At 37.9% G+C, this 23907-nt stretch overlaps 1 protein-coding gene and 1 pseudogene across 4 annotated transcripts in view; one reads left to right on the top strand and one right to left on the bottom strand.

The window, feature by feature from the left end:
- The window catches only part of Gramd1c (GRAM domain containing 1C), a 139153-nt gene that overhangs the window by 80935 nt on the left and 34311 nt on the right, over positions 1-23907 (bottom strand). For 3 of the 4 annotated variants that reach the window (XM_063224996.1, XM_063224997.1, XM_063224998.1), the window contains 3 exons: positions 5151-5276; positions 4732-4831; positions 4055-4150 (listed from right to left, as the gene is read on the bottom strand). In XM_063224996.1, the coding sequence (XP_063081066.1) occupies positions 4055-4150; positions 4732-4831; positions 5151-5254 (300 nt within the window). In that variant the 5' untranslated portion in view covers positions 5255-5276. The remainder of the gene's footprint in view (positions 1-4054; positions 4151-4731; positions 4832-5150; positions 5277-23907) is intronic. The other variant, XM_063224999.1, reaches the window with a different exon arrangement.
- LOC134470505 (single-stranded DNA-binding protein, mitochondrial-like) lies at positions 5145-23076 on the top strand (annotated as a pseudogene).

The following is a 23907-nucleotide window of genomic DNA, read 5'->3' as shown; positions in this document are numbered from 1 at the left end:
AAACAACTCCTAGAACATAATACTCAGTAAATGTTAGTGCATGCTATTATCATGAGCAAAATTAAAATGCTGGACCCAGAAATTCTATGACACGTACTAGAAACAGTCACATATAAGTTTAAAAAGGTCAAACTGTTCACTGCAGCATCACTTATACAAACAAAACATTAAAAATAAACTAGTATATCCATTCAGAGAAATAGTATATATAGCACTCTAAAAAGCAGAGATGATCTATGTACATGTCCATTTGTATCTCCAAAAGAGATGAAGTTTTTCTAAAGGACATCTGAAGAAAACATGAATAAGTCTGCATTTGCTTTTTAAAAAAGCAAAATTATATGTATATATGCACATATTAGTAAATATAGAGGAAGAATGTTTGAAAGGTCTAAAAAGATACAATCCAAATTGATAATAAAGTCAGGGATTTAGCTCAGCGGCATAAGCACCTGCCTGGCAAGCACGAGGTTGTGAGTTTGATCCTTGGTACCAAAAACAAAAAAACAAAAAAAAAAACCCCACCAAATTGATAATAGTGTTTATCTACAGAAAGGTAATGGGATTGAGTATTACGGGCATGGAGGAAGATGTTAGTTTTTAAACTGATGATTTTTTTAAAATTTTATTTTGAAAATGACAAAATACAACAAAACAAGACAGAATAAAGCCAACTAACATCGTACAGGGGAATTGGTACAGAACTTCACAGCAAGTTACTGGGATAACAGGAATAGGTATCACAGTATATTTTGTTATCTTTATAATAGTTGTTCTTTCAATCACGTATATCAAAATGAGATGAAATACAGAACATTACAGAACTTATCAAAACAGAATATTGAATAGAGCAGTACCATTAATCAGAATAGAGCAAAACAGTAATAAAAATATTTGCCTTCAAAGAGATGGTAGAAGGAAATCCCCCTTATTTGCTATGGTCAACCTCCCAGGAGACGCTCAGATTTCTGGTTCCCATTTGCTAATGTGGGGGACAGGAGAAGGGGAAGTAGGATGTTTGACTCTAGGCCATGTACCAGTAGGTTCACTGTTGCTTAGCAGGGACTGGCAGGCTAGTTGTTTGGTTTCCCAGCATCCTAAGTTCCAACATGGCGCGGATCTCAGGAGCTGCTGCTGGTTCTCCCCCTGGAAAGGTGGCAGTCTGCCACACTGCCACCACTTACCAGGGAGGGGAGGTGTGTGCTTCAATTGATGATTTTTTTAAGCAATAAAAATGTATGCATGTATTCACTGTAAAGTTAAAAATCAGTACATTATAGTTCTTCCTTACTGAACAGTCCATCCCTAAAGGCTTTGGTTAAAAAAATTTTTTTTAAAAAGTAGGCATCACATTAAAGATGAGGATGGGGGCAGAGGTGCTACAGTAACTCAAAGCAGAGCACTGGAACCCAAAAATAGCAAGGGTGTCCACACAGAAGGGTCGTTCCACTCGGAGTGTCAGAATTCACAGGTAAAAAGAGCCCCTACTTGTGTGGTGGCCTGGAACAGAGCAGTGACACAAGAACAGAGCAAGAAAAGTGTGAGGCAGAGGTAGAAGGCAGAGCCACAGGAGGGTTGCCATGTTAAAATTATCAAAGGTGGCTACCAACAGCGCAGCATACAAAGGAATATCAGAGCCACAGTGGAGCAGGGAAGCAGTGTCCGTGAAGGTGGTCTTGTGCTAGGGGGTCAGATCTGAGCACGATGAGTGCAGCCACCACACAGTGACCCTGTGACAGACTGGCCAGAAAGAACGACCAGGAATGGATTAAAACTTACTAAATAAAACAAAAAGTACAGTCGTTGTGGACACAATGGTAATGCTAATACTTGGGAGGCAGGAGGACTGCTGCGATTCTGAGGCCAGCTTAAGACACAAAGTATCTCCCTGAACTGCATAGGGAAACCCTGTCTCAAAAAGATTAAAAAATAAAAATAAAAAATAATGTGAGTTCACAGTGGTGTAATAAATGAACATAAGTAAATAAATATGAATAAATTTAAAATTTGATGAGTTAATGGTTTCAAAGTACCTTGTCAAAATATTATAATTATAAAGAAAAATAACTTTCCAGCAAAGTCTTTGCTTGAAATATGAAGTATGATCACAATATACAGTGAAGATTTAAGTTAAAACTTACTATGGAAAAAGACATTGCCATTAATCCACTTCAAAATAGACACCCTCTTTTGGGCATGCTCATTCTGTCTTTCTGCCGCTTTCGGAAGCAGTTCTGAAGTCCTCTTTTGTGACCTTCTCTAGTTTCAAGACCATGGTTGTCTGGATAGCCTGAATTGATTCAAAGCATTTACCTTTCATTGTCATTTTGACTTTGAGGAAGAGTCAAAAGTTACATAGTGTCACATCTGATTAATAAGATGGATAAGGACATACCGTAATGGTTAATAAGATGGATAAGAACATACCGTAATTGGTTATGTTTCTATTGACAGAAATTGCTGCAAACATTTAATCAATGTAGTTTGATCAACATAAGACAAAAGTTTAAATTTTAACAATTAGTATAGTAAAAGGCATTGATATTGATCCCCCACAAAACACTCAAAATGCTCCCTCTCACTTCAAGTGATCTTAGCCAAAAGGCCAAGAAGCAACTCAACCTGCTTCAAACATACTTGTCCCATCATGCTTGGTTATGTCTTTTACTGTAATAAGAGTTTTTAAAATGAAAATATTCACCATATTTTTTAAAAATTTTATTTAAAGAAAGACTAAACAAAAAAGAAAATGGGTAGAAATAATACATACGTTCAAAGAAAAAAACAAACAATAAGAAATCACTAGTTGATATTTACATACTGTACTGTTACAAATAGTTGTTTAAGATACTAAAGTGGAGCATATAAAGTGGGAATTCAAACAGCGAGACTGCAAACAGTTCTGTTCAACTATCCAACAAAAACTTAGTCACGATATATTTTAATTATCCCTTGTACACAACAGAATTTCTAGGATGATGAAGCATCACAGTGACAATTTATTCTGAAATAGTTTGAGGAAAAAGGTCTTAGTACTAAGTAAGTGTTATGAAGGGTAAGAATATTTAAAACTAAAAACAAGGAGAGCTAGACACAGTGGCACACGCCCATAATCCCAGCTACTCAGGAGGCAGAAGAAAAGATGACTGCAAGTTCAAGACATTACAGAAACCTTGTCTCAAAACAAAAATTTTAAAAAGGGCTAGGGATGTAGGTCAGCTCTCCCTAGATCCAATCCACAATACCACAAAGAGAAAATAAATAAAAATATGGGGGTTGGAAATATACCTTAGTAGTACAGTGATCACCTAACATGTATGAGGCTCTGTGTTTACACCCCAGAGCCAAAAAAATAGATAAATCACTTAAAGTGCAATAGAAAGAAACTTTACAAGACTAAATATTATAGTTACACAGAGTCAAACTCACTATACTGCTTCTTTCTCTCACACCTTCATTCACTGTTTCTTCCCTTCTCTTCCTTCCTTCCTTCATTCTTTTTCCTACTTTCCTTTATCTGTTTTTCTTTCCTAGTATTATGATCCTAATGTTACTTGCAGAGCCCTGATCAATTTTTCAGGTGATATAGAGAGATCATTTATATATCTCGTCTAAGAAATGGCAATTATTGTAGGTGAATAATAAAAGCAAAAGCAGTTAAAAATAATTACCAGATCAGAAAAAGATAACAATTATGTGCTTACTTGAATGTTACACAAATCTCTGAACACAAGAGATTTTACTATTTGCCATCATGTAGATATTGGCTAAACAACACAACATAATTAGAAAGCTTAGAAATCATGGGAACATCTTGCTAATGCTTACCCTATCTCTTACAATGAAGAAATGGTAATGAGTGAAAGTTCTTGTACACTTTAAGTACAAAGATAGTCAGCAATTTATATAGTTAATCAACAGTATTTAAGAATGTGTATATATAGAGAGATTCCTAACTCGAAGAAGAACTGCCTATGTTCCAAATGCTGACAATCAGTACAAGGCAGATTTTCTTCACATTATATAACATGGCAAAGGCAGAAAATATTTTTACCTTTTCTCTTTCTGTAACAATCTGGATAGCATTTGGGATGAGTCGGGCAGTCTTCTCCTTGGTCATGAAGGTTATATTCCTTAAAGCAATAGAAATCTAAACATACAAAAGAATAAAAATTAAAAGGTATTTTTCACAAACATATATAATAGAGAACACACAGTGTTATATCAGTCTAATCCAGAATATTCTATGAAAAACATAAAAGAGTTAATATGAACGGGCTTGCATTCTTTATTAGAAACAAGGTCATCAGTCAGCCACGCTTCTCCTACAGGTTCACACCCATCAACTCTTGTGAGTAACATTAAGACCAAGTGTGCAAAGACGGGGGTGTTCACAGTTATCAACAAACACAAAGCAAAATTCAGACAACCTTTCACATAAGACATGGTGTTGGCAGCCACAATCACAGTACACATTCAAGGTATATATTTCAAAGCTTGAAATCTTCCTCTAATTATATTAAGTACAAATGCAGCTCAATATACTAGGTTAGAAAAATACATTTATACATTCAATACATAACTATAAGTAACATATTTTAATACAGATGCACAAATAAACATAGGTTTACCTTAAAATCATCTACTATACATTGTTTTAAAGAGGACTGTGTATATTTCTATCTATACAATTATCTGTATCAACAAATTAAATGCAAGAATATGTCTTACTGTAGATTCCCATCTGAAGATGTTGCTATAGAAACAGCCAATGTTGTGAAAGGTATAGTCACTTGAACCAAAATGTCCCTCTGTAGAGCACAGGCATAACCTATGCATACAGAAATAAAGAGCAGTTTATTCACAAAAATCTGACAACAGTGAAGCATTATACTATTTCAACACATAGTCGATACTGTTTATTCGTTAGTTCATTCATTCATCCATTTACATAATGGATACCATATGCTAGAAATTTTGTTGAGTACTAGGGTTACCAAACATACCGTCATGGAACGGTAGAGAGGGAAGGTTCCCAAAGCTGTAAAACTATATAACAAGAGCTACGCAGGTAAGGGGATTAGACAGTGGAGAGAGGCTATGAGGAAAGAGTTCATTAAACAAGCAATCTTTAAAGTTTAAAGACCAACCAGCACAAGCCAGCCGAGGGTGCGCAAGGGAGAGAACAAGTCGGTGTCTCCCGAGAACCAGCTATGCTGCAACTTGGGGGACCAACCAAGAAGCGATGGGCCATCCTTGCTGGTAAGTGGTGTGAGCTGTGGGCAGCCAGGAGAGAATGAGTCAGCATCCCGTGAGCCTACTGGTGCGCAGACTGAGAAGCAAATGTCCTGGGCCCCCACTTCCCTTAGCAACTGGACGGTTTTGAGGTCTGCTGGAGTTGACAGCAACTAAATGCTTGTATTCTTTGGTTGATTATGCTGACTTGGGGCCAGAGGCCTGAGCATCTCTTGGGAGGATGACAGTATGGAATATAGCAAATATGGGGGATTTCCTTCTATCTTCCCGTTAAAGACCAGTATCATTTTCACTGTTTTGTTCTGATTGTTTTGCTATACTTAATATTCTGTTTTGATTGGTTTTATAGTGTTTTGTTTTTGGTTTGATTTTGCTATACCTGATGGAATGGTCAACTATTGTGAAAATAACAAGATATACTATGGTACCTTAGTACTGTTATCCTGGTACCCTTCTCTGAAGCTCAGCACCAATTTCACTGCATTGTCTTGATGGCTTTGTTCTGTCTTGTTTGGTTGTATTTTACCATTGTTAAAATTTTAAAAATTTTTAAATAAATAAAATTCAAAGACCAGTAAAAGACCAGCAACATCATGAGAGAACAGCACACTCAAAGGTCCTGTGGTGAAAGAAATAGTAGTACAATTGAGGAACTAAAAGAAGATAGATCTCTGGTTCAGAGAACCTAGAAAAGCTACATCACATCAGATCTCACAAGTAGAATGGACTCTATCAGAAATCACTGATGAGGGGCTGGGGATTTAGCTCAGCAGCATAAGTGCCTGCCTTGCAAGCAGGCAGTCGTGAGTTCGATCCCTGGTACCAATAAAAAGGAAAAAGACAAAAAAAAAAAAAAAAAACCAGAAATCACTGATGAGTTAAGTGGATGGCACTTATCAGGTGTATGTGATTAAACTCCACTTCATTCATACTGTGAAAATGGATTCCTGTGAGTGTGTGGGAAGTCTAATGAAAGATAGATGATCATGACTCAGACCATAAGTAAATAATATTAAGAGACAGAAGTAGTTAGTCAGAGATAGCATTTAGGAGGGGGAATTGCTGATTAAAGAGATATTGGAAAAAGGTAAGACAGATGTCAAGCTGTATACATTTTAAGTTGGTATCAAAGTTGATCCTTTTTGTCTCACCCCTAAACCCAGAAATATAGCAAGTCTTCAGTTTAAAAGAGAAAATATCTCCTAGTGTGTCCCCAAACAAGCCAATACCAAGATCTGGCTGTGTGGCTATACAGTACTGCTAAATGACAGATAATACAACATCCCAAAGGATCGTTGTGAGGTTATTTAGTTGGCTGCTGAATTTCAAAATTCTATAAAGTAATCAATAATTTTAGAAAAAAGTTGCATCAGTCTCAAATATTTAAACTGCTGTAAATTTCTAAGCAAATATTGTACTTAAAATTTCAGCAAAGGGTCAATCACAATGCTTCCTTCAAAGAAACAATACTGAGATGCCAATAAACAAAAATTCCTAGTAAATAATTAAGCAGATTAAGTTACTCATTTGCTAGTATGCATTTCCAAAACAGAGACTGGGTTAAAGGTCACTTTAAGGAGTCATAAAATATTTATTTAAATCAATGAATAACATTGTACTGTTGCAGGCAGCTGAGCTAGTTAGAAATATTATAGGCAGTGAGGCAGGGCTAGGTCCTCAAAGGATGGAGTGCATAAGCCCAGAAACTTTGCAATTGCAGGGGAGACAGACTCCTGCTGTGGGCCAGGCCTCAAGACAAAGGATCAAACAAATGCATTCACATCCTAAGGACTGATACTCTAAATAGTTTCCTGTCACCCTGAGGAAGTCAGGAGTCACCATTCCAACCTCCTCCAGAAAGGCACTCTAATGCCTGCTTTCTACCGGACTGGCTTCCCCATTTGTCCCCAATTTAATCAACTGTACTTGAACTAACTATTAATCTTACTGGTTAGCTGTAGTTCTGTTCTACCTTATGCCTTGTGAGTTCCCAGTTTCCCTCCACCTTGAACCCGCCTTGCCCCATGATTTTGCTCTATAAAAGTCCCTGGAAAAGAGAGTCCTTGGCAACCCGCTAGGGGATCCCTTCCATGTCTCTCTCAGACAGAAGCTTTCTCTCAATAAATATATCCTGCTGTTAACCTCCAATTTCATTCTTCAATTTTAGAGAACACAAACTCGTACACATAGTAGGTCAGGAGTTTCATTCCCCTTCAACCTCAGACTAGTGTGCCTTCCCTAAAATTAGCATGTTTTATCAAAATAAATGTATACCTCAAAAAAACTGATTTTTTTTTAAATGGCACAGGTAATATATCCTAAGCAAGAAATAGAATATTTTCTTCAAAAAGCAAAGAGACTTTACCTTTTCTTTTTTCTTTGCTCCAGATTTCCCTACTGGTAAATGAGTAAGTACCACAATAATATCAGTACATTAGGAGAAAACACTCACTCTGACTTGAGTTATTGTAACAATCTGATTCATCAATTATGGAATAAGAAAATAATGATGTTTATCAGGTACTGTTTTACAGATTTCACAACTTTATAATAGGTTATTAGCAAGTTATATTAAAATTCAAGAACTTGACCAACCAATTTAGGTCACTTTGATTCATATATTAATATCAACTTACCAACTATAAATTTTTGCACAACTGAACCCCAACTATTAAGGTTTTGTTCACCAACTATAATACAATAAATGACACAGAAAAAGGCATTATAGGAATATGGGCAGAGTGAATCATGTATTTATACATCAATCATGCACAATAAGGAATATATACATATTTAAATGAAGAAAATGCAATATTTTGTTTTACTAAAGAACTTAGGCATACTGTCGTTAAGGGCAGGAACAATTAAGAGAATGTGTTTTTTATGCAATAATGTCAAGAAATCATCATTCTTAAAGCATTCCATTCTAACAGCTATCATTTTTGAAAACCCAATAATGCAGACATTGCTTTAAAAAAAAAAAAAAGGCTCTTTAGAAGAACATTTTTAAAATTGCTTTTGGAGCTAGGATTTTTAAAAAAATTTTATTGATACATTTTAGATATATATAATGTAAGTAATTCTAATTTAGTTGATAAATTTCAGTTGTCTCTGTGTACCACAGAACCTTCACGGAGATGATGCCCGAGCTAAATTTTGAAAAATTAGCTAGTCCATGAGAGTTAAGAGACGAGGGCTTTACATGTAGAAGGAACAACACACGCAAGGGGTGATCAAAACATAGGAGGAACATTTAAAAGTTATTTATGGTATTTTTAAAAGGTATAGTAAAAGACACATTGCCATTAGTGCCTCTCAAAATACCTCTCCTTGCTTCAAACATACCATCCCATCCTTCTTGCTACTTTCTGAAGCAGTTCTGGTAATCCTTACTTGTGTCTTCCCAAGGTGTGAAACTGTGATACAAAATACAGTGAATGTTGCTGCCCCATGCTGTCCAGCAGAAAGGCAGGCTCATGAAAAACATCATGTTGTGTCCACGTCTACCCTTTTCACCCGATCTGGCATCCTGAGACTTCTGTCTCTTCCCCAAAATTAAAAACCTAAGTGTTTTCAATCAATTCAGGACATTGAGGCAGCCAGAATAGTGTGACTAAAGATATTTATGAAAAAAAGACATTCAGAACTGTTTTAGAAAGTAGTGACAGCTGTGTTTGAAGCAAGGGGAAATATTTCAAGTATCTATTTTTTTTTTAAAGAGGATAAAATTGAGCTCGCCTCCCTGGTAAGCAGTTGTGGTATGGCAGGCTGCAGCAGCCCCAGGGAGAGAACCACCAGTGTCTCCTGAGATCCACGCCATGTTGGAACTTAGGACGCTGGGAAACCAGGCAAGCAGCTCACCTCTCTGTTAAGCAATAGTGAGCCTGATAGTGCAGGGGTTAGAGTCAAACATCCCACTTCCCCTGCCCCTCTTTAGCAAATGGGAACCAGAGATCTGAGCATCTCTTGGGAGGCTGACCATATGCAATATAGCAAATAAGGGGGATTTCCTTCTACCATCTTTTTGAAGGCAAATATTTTTACTACTGTTTTGCTTTATTCTGACTAATGGTACTTTTCAATATTCTGTTTTGATAACTTCTATAATGTTCTGCATTTCATTTTATTTTGCTATATGTGATTGAAAGAACAACTATTATGATGATAAAGAGATATACTGTGATACGATTGCTATTATCCCAGTAACCTGCTGGGAAGTTCTGTACCAGTTTCACTACACTGTCTTAATTGGCTTTGTTCTGTCTTGTTCTGTTGTATTTTACTACCTTCAAAATAAAAAAAAAAAAAAAGGGTAAAATTAAACAGAACAAAACAGAAACAATTTTAGAAACACGGATTTCAAAGCAAGACCACTGGAGATCTTCACTGTCTTATCATATTGTCTCTTGTTTTCTTCCAAATAGTTGTCCACATCTTCACACACAGTGAATACATACTGAACATTATAGTACTAAACTAATCAGAACAGGATGATGAAGGCTTTTTAGGTCTTCAAGACCAGACATTAGAGAAGTCAAAAATGTCTGCCATAATGTCTCTCATTCTCTTCGAAGTAGCTGTCCATATCTTTATGTATGCTGAAATTAAACATAAAAGACTAGACTAATATCACTCTGAATGGTGAATAATAGTATTGCTAGATTTTATATAATAACACTACAGAATTAGCACTGGGTATCTTAGTGTCTCTTCTTCAGAGTATCTGTTCATTACATTGTGCATTATATAATCTGTTCCCATAAACTATTTAGAAATTCTACACATGTGTGAATCTCTACATGTATACCTATCCTTTCTGTATTATGGGGAAAACCAGATCAAAACAAGACACAATTCCTAGAAAAACATGAAATGAAAAAGACATATAAAACCACTATATTAGGTGATTCACAGTAGTTACTATGCTTTCTCTTATTTTCAATAGAATTATCTACATCATCAGACATAATATAATTGAACATAGCATTACTTAGTAATTTTAATAAAAACACAACATTGGAGACCTTGTAGGACTTCAAAAGCAGTTAATAATCAAACCGGAGTGGGTATCTTACTACATCTTGTCATCTTAGAATAGTTGCCTCTACTCAGACTTGATACTATCAAGGATACCAAATTCAAATAAAATCAGTCAAGACAAAACAGCGGTCTAACAAATGAGATTCAAATAAGATCAGTCATAGTAAGACAATGTTAGTAATACAAGGCTTCAGTTTAAGTTGATAGGGAATTAAAGATATTTACCATGGTATATCCTGCTGTTTTGGGGATAGCTATCTGTGCCCTCAAATCTAGTATGAGTAGACAGACTGAAACAAAATAAAATCAAACTAAACAGAGCAGTAAGACTAATGTGGCTTTTAAATCCTGATACACTATTAACAACGTCCTCTGTCTTCCTTTTTTAGACAATTTCTCCCTTTTCTCTTTCTCAGGGTGCTCTGTATATTTTGGGTCCCACTAACTCCTTTAGTTTTTAGATTAGGGGGGCAACCCATTATCTATCTAAATGGTGTTGAACCTTTTTACCCCTGAGCTTGATCTTAAGCTGTATTCTCAGTGCTTGATGGATCCTATCTCCTGATCTACTCTGCTTGTGTTTCTTTTTGTTAGTATATCAAGGCTGTCTATATTAGAAGTTATAGCCCAGCTTCTCTGCCTCATCTCTGCTATTCTATTTTTCTTCTATTATTTGTCCACTTTTCTCCTTCATTTCACTGTCTGCCCCATTCATTGAGGCCTCTCTGCCACTGTTGTTGGAATCCTGGTATTTTTTCTATCTCTCTCTAGAGTGTCCTTCAGTATTTTTTGTAGGGTTGGATTGGCGGCCATGAACTCCCACAGTTCCTCCTTGCCTTAGAAACATCTTGTTTCTTCATTAATTTTGAGAGAGAGTTTTTCTGGGTATATCAATCTGGGTTGGAGATTATTTTCTTTCAGGGCTTGGACAACTTCACTCCAGGCTCTTCTTGATTTGATAGTTTGTGTTGAGAAGTTTGTTATTTTGATGGATTTTCCTTTATAGGTAATCTGCTTCTTTTCTCTGACCACTTTTAATATTCTGTTCTTGTGGTGAACTTCTGGGATCTTGATTATTATATGTCTGGGTGTAGATCTGTTTTGGCTTTGTTGGTTGGAGTTCTGTATGCCTCATTTATCTGAATGCCATTTCTTTTTCCTATGCTTGGGAAGTTTTCCTTAATTATTTCTCTGAATAGCCTTTGTAATTCATTTGTGTTTACTCCTGCTTTTTCGCTCATATTTTTTATTCTTAAGTTATAGATCCTTGGGGCTGGGGATTTAGCTCAGCAGCATAAGCACCTACCTTGCAAGCAGGCAGTCGTGAGTTCGATCCCTGGTACCGATAGAGGAAAAAGCCCAAAAAAAAAAAAGTTATAGACCCTCTTGTTGTCTTCTAGCCCTTGTATTGTTACTTCCTGGTTCCTTCTTATTTTTAAAAGGTCTTTTCTTTTACGATAACACATTACAAATCTATCTTCAAATTTTGAAAGGCTAACTTTAGTTTCTGTCAAGACATTTTGCCAGCTTTCAATAGAGTTTTTAATCTCCTGGTAATCTCTTTGGATCTTTTTCTTGCATTCTAGATTTTGTTTATATTCTTCACCAAAGATTTCTCTTTTTCTGGGTTCCTCCATTCTTCCATCTGTGTCTTCTTGACAGGGGCTTAGCATTGCTTTTATTAATCTTTTTATATCTTGCCTCACTTGTTTTTTTGGGGTTTTTTTTGTTGTTGTTGTTGTTTTGTCTTTTTCCTTTTTATCGGTACCAGGGATCGAACTCACAACTGCCTCACTTGGATTAGAATTTCAGTTTTTGGTTCAGCTATGAGGTCATGAAGGTATTTCTTTATGTCTGCTGATGTTGTGGCCAATATTGCATGACTGCTGCACTGGATCTCTTCTGTATTTACCTCTCCTGGACTTATTTTCCCAGGGTCAGTGGCTGGAGGCTTTTTCTTATCTTTCTCTTGTCATATTTCTGATTTCTTTCAGACAGGTGTATGGTGGAGGTCTCAGGCTTTCTCCATATTAACTTATGGTTTTTCTGAAGCTCACTGGTCTGGGGGCTTGCTGCTTTCTCCAGTTTGCTGTTATCTGAGGTACATGCAAGGACTGTGGGCTAGCCCCTCTTCTCCGAGCCACTCAACCAGCGAGTGCCTTCAGTACATTAGTTTGTGCTTTGCAGACGTCACAGATTCAGGACAGTTTCATCCCTGGCTATTGGGTCCCGACCAGGAGTGTGACTCAGCCCAACAGGTCCCACCAGCCCTCTTTGGGCCAGGGGTAGCTGACTGATGGTTCCGGGTCCAAGCCTATCCTGCCCAACTCTTATATGTCCTCCAGCCGGCCCCACCCACTGTGGGACCCAATTTCCAGCACTCACTGTGTATTAATGCAGTTCTCCACCTTGGCTCCAGTCCACACTGCACCACATCCTCCTGCCAAAGGCCCTGGACTCACCAACTCCTGATTTTGGAGGCCGTGGCTTCAGTGCAACTGTGAATCATCCAACTCCATGGCACACCCAGCACAGCATGGGACCAGTCCCAGTGAGCATGTGACGTTCCAGCCTTTCATCCATGTTTTTCCTTCCTTTCTTTTTCTTCAATTTCATCCTGGGTCGTGAGAATCCCTCTCCTTTTGTCTGGTCTTCTCCATATTGTTAAATTCTAGCATCTGAGTTGTTTTCCTCAGAGAAGTTGTCTACCCAGCTACCTATCAATCCACCAATTCAGAACTCCAGATATACATAATGATACCATTCATTATAGATAACATGTACCTGTACATATCTTGATTCTTTATTCTTTTTTTCGGATTCCCCTCCCTTCCACCCACTTTCCTGTCCTTATTTACAAAAGCTTTGCTTCCATTTTTCTTCTATTCTTTCTTTCCTTGTTCCTTCTTCCTTCCTTTCCCACTCCCCCCTCGTTTCCCTTCCCATTGAACATTTTCTTGCTATTTCCCAATATCTATTACATATTTTGGTCCTTATTTACACTTTTGGTTTCTCACACAAGAGAAACAATGCAGTTTAAAAACAAGTATCTGATTTTTATTTCCCTTGAGAAATAAATCTCAAGGTGCATCCACCTCAGGGTGCATCCATTTAGCTAGAAATGTCTCAAGCTCATGTTTCTCTTTATGACAGAGAAGTACTCCACTGTATAAAACCACATCTTCTTTATCCATTCATCAGTTGATGAGCATTTGAGCTGTTTCAAAGATTTAGTTATTACAAACTGTGCTGCTATAAACAAATGGTATGCATATATCACTGTGGTGAAATGCTTTTAATACTTTTGGGAAGCTTCAAGAAGAGAAACAGGTGGGTCAAATGGAATCTCCAGTTTTAGATTTTTTTTTTTTGAGGAATCTACACTGATTTCCATAGTGATTGCACCAGTCTACACTCCTACCATCAATGGAGAAAGGTTGCTTTGTTCCCCACAACCACTACATGTTATTTGTTTTTTTGATAATAGCCAATCTTTCTGGAGTAAGATGTAACCTCAGAGTTGTTTTAATTTGTGTCTTGAATGATCAGTGATGTTGAACATTTTTTCATATATTTCTTTGCCATTTCTACTTCTTCATCTGAGAAGTGTCCATTTATTTAAGGTGCCTTTTGGATGGGGTCTTTAAATTTGGGGGATCTGATTTTTTTAGTCCTTTATATATTCTAGATACTAGTTCTTGACTGAGGAACAGCTGCCCAAAATTTTTTCCCATTCTGTAGGTTGTCCTTTCACTTGTTGGTGGTTTCTCCTGCAATGCAAAAGCTTAATAAGATGAAATCCCAGTTGTTGATCTCAATGTTAATGCCTATGCAGTTGAGTTTTGTTCATAAAGTTTTTACTTACACCAGTGTCTTCAAGAGTTCTATTCTCTCTTCAGAAGATTTAGTGTTTATGGTTTTACACAGTATTTGTATCTTTGATCCATTTTGATTTTAGTTTAATGCATGTGAAAGATATAGTTCTAGTTTTAATCTTTAGAATGTGGAAAGCCAGTTTTTCTAGCACCATTTACTAGAGAGGCTATCATTCATTCAGTGGAGGTGTTTGGCTGCTTCTCAAAATGGCTGAGTATGTTTGTAGTTTTTTCTGCATTTTCTAAACTGTTTCTTTGATCCTTGGGTCTGTATTTTTGAAAACAATATGCTGTTTTTATTACAATATCTTTGTAGTATAATTTTAAATCAAGGATTGTGATGCCTCCTGTCTTGACTTGTTGTCCAGAATTGCTATCACTCTTCTAGGTCGCTTCTGGTTTTAAGCAAATTTTAGGATTATTTTCTCTAATTCTGTCAGATATGCTATTTGATCAGGGTTTCATGAAATCTGTAAATGATTTTGGAAGTACAGATATCTTCACTATATTGGTTCTTCCTAAGAACAAGGGATATCCTCCATTTTTTATACCCTCTTTGAGCTCCTTTTTCAGAGTACTATAGCTTTCAATGTAAAGGTCATTTATTTTCTATGTTAGATTGATTCCTAGGGTTTCATTTTCTGAGATGTTACTATGAAAGGTGTTGTTTCCCTAATTTCCTACTTAGTGAATTTATTTGTGTACAGGAATGCTACTGATTTGTAAGTGTTGACTTTGTATTTAGCTATGCTATGAAATTTGCTTATTAAATGTAGAAGTCTACGCAAAGAAATGCAGTGCACGTCACAACAACTTGACTGATCTTCATGCGACCACACTCCAGTCACCACCTGCAGTGCCTTCAGCTGCTGGTGAGACCTGTGGCCGCAGGCCCGGAGTGACTGGGTGCAAACCGGCTGCCCCCGCCCCTGACCCAGCACAGCTGCCAACCTGGACACAGTGCAAAGTCCGGTGCTGCTGCTGCCATGCTCCAGCCGCCGCTGTCAGCTGGAGGGGAGGTGATGCAAAGTAATACAGTGCAGGCCACAGCACTTGACTGATCTGGAGGGGAGGGGCCAGCATATGCTGTCCCTGTCTGCAACTCACTAGCACACTGCAGTGTGAAGGGTCATCTAGCCAGCATGCTTCAGAATTGTAAACAACAAAGAAAGAAACTGGGAAACTCCTGGAAGAAGCAAAAAAGATGGGAAGAGGAAGCAACAACAAAATGTCTCCAGGTCCCAACCCTGAGAACATTGACCCAGGACAGGTAAATACAAAGGAGAATGAAAACAGCAAACATGCAATATCAGACACAGTGCCAGTGGACATAAAGAGATACCTCATAGATGAGTTCAGCAGTGAAATATTTAGCCAAATAAAGCAAGATATAAGAAAATTAATAAAAGAGATAATAAGTACCCCTCAAGCAGATACAGATGGAAGACGGGAGGAACTCAAACAAAGGAGAGAACCATTTGATGAAGAATATAGAAAAATATAGAATACATGAAGCAGATTCAAAGAGATCACCAGAAAATTAAAAACTCTGTGGAAAGATGGCAAATCAGCTTGAAAGAAACTAAGGAGAGATTATCCAAACTGGAGGACAATTTTGCAATGTGGGAGTATGAAAGGAAAAACTTTTTAAAAATAATAAGGAAACAAGCAGTAAAAATACAAAGGCTAGAAGACAACAAAAAGATATATAACTTGAGAATAAAGAATGTGAATGAAGAAGCTGGGGTACATACAAAGGTTGTTCACAGAAATAATTAAGGAAAACTTACCAAACATAGGAAAAGGAAATGATATTCTGATATATGAGGCATATAGAACTCCAGCCACCTACAGCCAAAACAGAGCTACACTCAGGCATATAATAATCAAGATCCCAGAAATTCAATATAAGAACAGAATATTAAAAGCTGTTAAGAGACAAGAAACAGATAACCTATAGAGGAAGGCCCATCAGAATAACGGCAGACTTCTCAACACAAACCATCAAGTCAAAAAGAGCCTGAAGCAAAATATTCCAAGCCCTGAAAGAAAATAACCTCCAGCCCAGATTGATATACTCTGATAAACTCTCTCTAGAAATTAATGGAGAAACAAGATGCTTCCAAGACAAAGAGGAACTTGGGAAATTTGCAACCATTTTAAATTCATTAAAGATCTTGAGAAGTAGTGGCCTGAACTTGACTCCTTGACCTCCTGTTTACTTGAACTTCATTCTGCCTTACCCTGACACTAGAAGTTGCCAGATGGAACTTGTCCACAGCTGCCCTGAATTCTGAGCTCACCTGGCTCTTCAAGATCTCAACCAGCCAACTGCCTCTCCTGGTGGACACCTGAACCCAAATAACTCACCAGCCACAGCAGCGCACTGCATTCACTGCTCTGTTCCACTGGTGTGATTTGACATGCAGGTAGAAGCCTCTAGGGTCACAGGTAGTTACCATAGGTGTGCAAGTTCAAGTCACACTGCCCATGCAGCAAGTCAGGGTTGAGGGAGCAAGCATCTCTTACCACCTCCTTCTGCACTGAGGTCCCTGTCTTTGCTATCCCTGTACGCTTCAGTTCTCACTTCAGATCCTTGCTGGGTCCTGGGAACCCACTTCCTCCTTCCTCTCTTCCTCAAATTGTTATATTCCAGTATCTAGACACCAAATTTGGAAGAGAACATTTCTCCACTGTTCACCACTCCAACATCTTCCTGGAAGTTCCAGTGTTAGTATTTAAATTACAAAAGATAACCATCTCATTTTTTAATTTTGTTTGCATTTTATGTGAAACTGGAAAAGTGAATATAAATAGAAAGAGAACTGATTTTCTGCATGCACATAGGGAAACAGACATTCTTGCCTTTTCTTAGACCATTTTCTTTTTTTAAAAAAAGTAGAAAATAAGCCGAGCATGGTGGCTCACACCTATAATCCCAGTACTCGGGACGCTGAAGCAGGAGGATTGTTGTGAGATCGAGACCAGCCTGGGTTACAAAGTAAGCTCAAGGCCAGCCTGAACTGCACAGCGAGACTCTGTCTCAAAACAAAAAAAATGGAAAATTCTTTTAGAGGAAGAAGTACATGAATCTTTTTAGAAGTTAAGCAGGCTTCTTGCCAGTTTTATAAGCTTAAACAACCTGGAACCCATCCTCTGGAAATGTAAATACCAAAGGTTAACATTCTTTTTCTCTCCAAGATTTTGCGAGAAGATAGGCAACCTAACTTCCATGTGTATCATGGGTGCCTCCATCCAGGTGGAAAAACTACCTCTTTTCTTGGGGATATGATTTTATTTTTCCTTTTTAAAAAATTTTTTATTTAAAGAAAGACTAAACAAAACAGAAAATACGTAGAAATAATACATACGTTCAGAGAAAAAAATAAACAGTAAGAAATCACTAGTTGATGTTTACATATTGTCATTTACAAATAGTTGTTCAATATACAAAAATGGAACATATAAAGTGGGAATTCAAACAGCGAGACTGCAAACAGTTCTGTTCAACAAAAACTTAGTAACATGGTTGTCAATCCTATACACTTAAGCATACCTGCAGTTATCCATATCTTCATTTATGCTTAGATTAAACAAACTAAAGCAGGTTAAAATCATTCTGAACAAAGAATAATAGTATTTCTGGATTTCACATCATGACACTTGATCAGCACTGGGTACTGTAGTGTCTTTTTTTTTTTAAATTTAATTTAAAGAAAGACTAACCAAAACAGAAAATGGGTAGAAATAATACATAATTTCAAAGAAAAAAAAATAAACAATAAGAAATCACTAGTTGATGATCACAGATTGTCTTCTTACAGAGTTATTCAAGATACTAAAGTGGAGCTTATAAAGTGGGGATTCAAACAGTGAGATTGCAACCAGTTCTGTTCAGCTATCCAACAAAAACTTAGAAATATGGTTATCAATCCTATACACTTAAGCATACATGCAGTTATTCATCTCTTCAATTATGTTGAGATTGAATAAGCCCAAGCAGGCTAATAACACTCTAAACAAAGAATACTACTATTACACATGGGTTTTACATTATGACACTCCAGGATCAGCACTCGATATTTTAGTGTCTCTTTTTCTTCAAAGTATCTGTTCATTTTATCATGTGTCATAGGTTCATTTCTCATAAACTGTTTATAGATTCTACACATGCATGAGTCTTAACATGTATTTCTATCCTTTCTATATTAGAGGGAGAAACAAAACAAAGCATGGCAAAACAAAACATATTCCTATAAACACATGAAATGAAATAAACATATAAGACCATTGTACAAATCGTTCTACCATAGTTTCTGTGTTGTCTCTTGTTTTCTCCAATAGAATTGGCTATATCATCAGACATAGTATAATTAAATATGTCAGTACATAACAGTATTAATAAAAACACAACTTTGTATATAGCATAGAACTTCAAAACAGGCAGTTATCAAACCAGAATGTGTATCATAGTCTTGCCATCTTCAGTATAGTTGCCTGTACTCTCAGATTTGATACTATCAATCATATCAGTTTTGAATAAAATCTTCTCTGCCTCATTTCTGTTATGCTCTTTTTTTGCCATCAGTTGTCTGCTTATCTTCTTCATTCTGTTTTCTGCTCCATTCATTGAGGCCTCTCTGCCACTGTTCCTGGAGTCCTAGTACTTTCTGTCTATTTTGAATGTCCTGGAGTATTCTCTTTAGAGTTGGATTGGTGGTTGCAAATTTCCCAAGTTCCTGTTTGTCTTAGAAGCATCTTGTTTCTCTATTAATTTCTAGAGACAGTTTAGCAGGGTATATCAATCTGGGCTGGAGGTTATTTTCTTTCAGGGCTTAAAATATTTTGTTCCAGGCTTTTCTTGACTTGACGGTTTGTGTTGAGAAGTCTGCTGTTATTCTGATGGGCCTTCCTCTGTAGGTTATCTGTTTCTTGTCTCTAACAGCTTTTAATATTCTGTTCTTATATTGAATTTCTGGGATCTTGATTATTATATGCCTGAGTGTAGCTCTGCTTTGGCTGTAGGTAGCTGGAGTTCTGTATGCCTCATATATCAGAATATCATTTCCTTTTCCTGTGTTTGGGAAGTTTTCCTTAATTATTTCTGTGAATAACCTTTGTAGTTCCTTTGTTTGTATCCCAGCTTCTTCACTTACATTCTTTATTCTCAAGTTATAGATCCTTTTGTCATCTTCTAGCCTTTGTATTTTTACTGCTTGTTCCCTTGTTATTTTAAAAAAGTTTTCCCTTTCCCACATTGTAAAATTGTCCTCCAATTTGGATAATCTCTCCTTAGTTTCTTTCAAGCTGATTTGCCATCTTTCCATAGAGTTTTTAATTTTCTGGTGATCTCTTTGAATTTGCTTCATGTATTCTATATTTTTTTTATATTCTTCACCAAATGGTTCTCTCCTGTGTTTGAGTTCCTCCCTTCTTCCATCTGTGTCTGCTTGAGGGGTGCTTAGTATCTCTTTTATTAATCTTCTTATATTTTGCTTTATTTGGCTAAATATTTCACTTTTGAACTCATCTATGAGGTCCCGAATATATCTCTTTATGTCCACTGGCACTGTGTCTGATATTGCATGTTTGCTGTTCTCGTTCTCCTTTGTATTTACCTGTCCTGGGTCAATGTTCTCAGGGTTGGGGCCTAGGGACTTTTTGTTGTTGCTTCCTCTTCCCATCTTTTTTGCTTCTTCCAGGAGTTTCCCAGTTTCTTTCTTTGTTGGTTACAATTCTTCTGAAGCATGCTGGCTAGATGACCCTTCACACTGCAGTGTGCTAGTGAGTTGCAGACAGGGACAGCATATGCCGGCCCCTCCCTTCCAGATCAGTTAAGATGCTGTGGCCTGCACTACTACTGTATTACTCTCCATCACCTCCCCTCCAGACCAGCCAAACCTCCGAGGCCCCACTGGGCTAGGGTGATTAGATTGTGACACCACTGCAGGGACTTGACCTCGGATAATCTATTGGGTCTCAGCCATGTCACATGACCCAGGTCTAGCTCACTCCACCAATCCCATTGGGGAACAACTGGCTGAAGTCACTGCTCCCTTTGTACTTTGCCACTCCTGCCCAGTCCCAGAATGTCGTCCACCGGAGCCCCCCTATTTATGGAATGGCTCCACTCCTGTCACTCACCACAGGTCGATGCAATTCAGCTCTCCATTTGGCTCGCTGACCTTCGAACTCAATGTAACTGCGCCTCCAGTGAGTTGAAGCAGCGGGACCTCAGACAGCTCGGCAAGTTGCAGCAGGACCTGGCAAGTCGTGGAGAGACCCTGCCAAGTCGCAGCAGGACCCTGCCAAGTCTCAGCATCGGCTAGTCACGGTGGGACCTCGGATGGTCAGCAAGTCCCCTTAATTTCTTCTTGGGATGAAAGAATTCATCTCCCTCTGTTTGGGGCTCCCCACTCTGTATTATGCTGAATTCTAAGTTAATTATCTCAAGGAGCTTCCGTAGCCAGTTGTTATCTATCTGCCATCTTTGCTCCTCCCCATTTCCTCATTTCTTAACATTGCACAGCTTGAGGGTCTCTTAGGGATTTCTTATATAGGCTATAGCTTGTAGAGTTCACAGAAAGCAGCATATCCAGTGAAGGTACACTATACAATGTGCGAGGGCAAAGTTCTTTGGTGCCACGACACCAGAAGACTATTTTTTCTTTGGATTAAGCTAAGTAGCCTACACTGATAGTTGCCCTATTTAGTATGTAAATTTGGGGCAAATTGGGTGTATAATCTTCTTGAAGACTTTCTGCATTTTGTTTGCCAATTGAAGGTATCTTGTTAAAGACTGCTTATCATTTCTTTATTGTTGTTAGCAGGGGGTTTTATCTGCCTGACTGTATGACAGGTACAAGATTTCTTTGCAACCTCTTCTGAATTATCTGTAATGCATTACACATTCCGGTTTAATGTTTGATCAGTAACAAACCTGTCTTATTTCTCTTCTACTTTTTTGGAGGAGTTTTCTGAGTTGGTAAGAGATTTTGTGTTAATTTTATTTCCCCAACACTATCCAGCTTGTACGTCCAATTTGCTCTCTCAGATAATCAAAGAACTTTTTAAAAGTTTGAACACTGATGTCCCTGAATAAAGAATAGTCTCTGAAATAGAATACTCTCAAAAGAAGAAATGAATTCAGATGTATATAATCATTTTATTTTTAAAAACCAGTACAAAGAACTTCTGGTGCAAAATGAGAGAGATACTAGACATCTGTTTATTTCTGTCTCCTTCAAAATTCTTTTGATCTGAAAAAAAGACATAAAAGATCAAATTCATAACAGTGCTGAGGGCATGTAAAAGAATAGATACATTAACAAATGAAAAGTTTTGATACATTTTTAGAAAAGAGAAAGAAGATACCAATGAATAAACTAGAATATAAATAAGATTGAAGATTAGGGTCAGGGCAAACTAGACAACTAACTGGCAAAATTTTTCAAAGTTCATAAAAAACCATTGATAACAGTTTGAGTAAAAGGAGCAGATATGCTCAAAACATGGACCACAAAATGATATCAGGCATTCAATTCACCAACACTTGATCAATCAGAAAAGCGCTATTTTTCACAAGGTCTGGTGGTACATTCCTGTAGTCCCAGCACTTGGAAGGCTGAGACAGGAAGACCTCCTTGAGTTCAAGACCAGTCTGGGCTCCATAGTGAGTTTAAGGCCAGTCTAAATTACATAGCAATACCCTGTCTCAAAAAGAAAAAGAAAAGTGCTCTTTTCAATCCTTCGGTTTTTTATTAGAGTCTTGCACTGTCCACAGAAACTATCAGAAGACGCTATTTTCCATCCTTCATTTACATGTGGATACAACCATTCAAAGATATTGTTTCTGATCTTTCAATTATTTGTAGTAAAAAAAGTCAAGCAAGTTTTCAAAAGGATAGTTTACACATGATGGGAAGCCAGGTTCTTGACAGGACGACTGTCCAAAACCTTACTTACACAGAGTGAAGGACAACCTGGGAATTTTGGATACTAAAGATTCTTTTTGTGGACTGGAGAGTTAGATCAGTGGCATAAGCCCCTGCCTGGCAAGAGTGAGGTTGTGAGTTCAATCCAATCCTCGGTACCAAAAAAACAGGAACGTGATGCAGCCTGACGCGGGTGAAGAAGGGACGAAAGACCCGCACCAGGGTGTGCTGGGTCTGGTTGCTGACCTGGGCAGAAAGAGTCCAAAGATTAGAAAACAGGAGCCATGCTTTTTCGAAGACCTGTGTTACAGGGGATTCGTCAGTTTGCAAGAGAGGAGTCTGAAGTAGCCAGCAGTTTGTTCTTGAGAGATCACTGAATCGTGTGCAGTTGCTTGGGCAATTGGGTCAGGACCCTGTCGTGAGACAAGTGGAAGAAAAAAATCCGGCCACCATATTTTCTCTAGTAACAAATGAGATGAGGTGATCGGGGGATAATGAAGCAGACCAAATGGGTGATGTCAGTCAGAAGACAACATGGCATCGAATATCAGTGTTTCGGCCAGGTCTAAGAGATGCAGTGTATCAGTGTGTGCAAAGGGGGAGTTTTCGTGGAAGGAAAAGTAGACTATGGTGAATACATGGGCAAAAATAACATAAGATGACAAGCAACAACAATCACAGCTGACATTATCTTTCTGAGTGACCAAACAAAAGAAAAGGAATGAATGAAAGATTTTTGGCCACTGTTTGGTACAGTCTCATTTCTAAATCAGGTATAGTCTTTATAGTTTTAAGGACAAGAATTAAAATAGTTTATGAAGTAAAAAAAAAGATTCTTTTTGCTCGTTGTATGTGTGGTTTTTTGAGACACAGTCGTGCTATCCAGTCACTGTAGCCCATGCTGAACTCGAATGAGAGGCAATTCTCCTGCCTCAGCCTCCCAAGTTTTGAGACTACAGGCAGGTACTAACACACATGCTTAACCCTGAGGCCCCTGTGAGCCTTTCCACTGGCTTGCTCATGCCCTAAAGAGAGTACTCTTTTCTCACCTTCAATAAATGTACAACCTTGTTTCCCTTTCTGCATGTTTTGATCAGGTCTTTGTTAGTGACCCCAAGGACCTGGAAAGAAGCCCTACAGGACCCACCATTTGACAACACAGGGAAAGCCTTGTTGAAAAAAATGTACAAGACAAGGCTGACACTCAGATAAAGTCTTGCTTCCCTACAACTGCACAAGAATCAGCAGGTACAGAAGGATGACTAGAACAGGGTCAGGTGTCAAATAACAGACTGATGGTTTCCTCACATGAAGTCAGCCACACTTACCACCTGCTCTGGACAGTGGTGACATTTACCCCCAAGCCCTAATGTAAGGAAAAGGTAACTTAAGGGACTCAGAAAGAAGTTATGGTTTCCATTGTACATGTTAGTATCCCAAAGTAAAGGGCTCTTTTTGAATCTTACAGTTAAGAGATGCACTATGGTTTAGATCTTTGGCCCAGCATATGCCACTACTCAGGGATGGCAGAATGTTTACAAGACAGTGCCTAGTGAAAGGATGGTGGCTGTCATTGGAGACAGGCCCTCTCTCTGCTTTCCAGTTGCCATGAGGTAAACAGCTTTGCTCCACACGCTCTGGCCCTGATGTATTATGCACCTCACTGCAGGCCCAAGACAATGGGTTGACCAACCTGACCAAACCCTCTGAAACCACGAACCAAAATAAATCTTGCCTCCTTATGAGCTGATTATTTCCAGTATTTTCTCCGGATCATGAAAAGCTGATGAACAAGGGGAGAA

The sequence above is a fragment of the Cavia porcellus genome, unplaced genomic scaffold (assembly GCF_034190915.1).
Source record: "Cavia porcellus strain 051 isolate PalLab524CR breed Dunkin Hartley unplaced genomic scaffold, mCavPor4.1 scaffold_15, whole genome shotgun sequence".
Lineage (NCBI taxonomy): Eukaryota > Metazoa > Chordata > Mammalia > Rodentia > Caviidae > Cavia > Cavia porcellus.
Note: the sequence above shows the minus strand (reverse complement) of the source record. Positions and strands in the feature narration are given on the sequence as shown.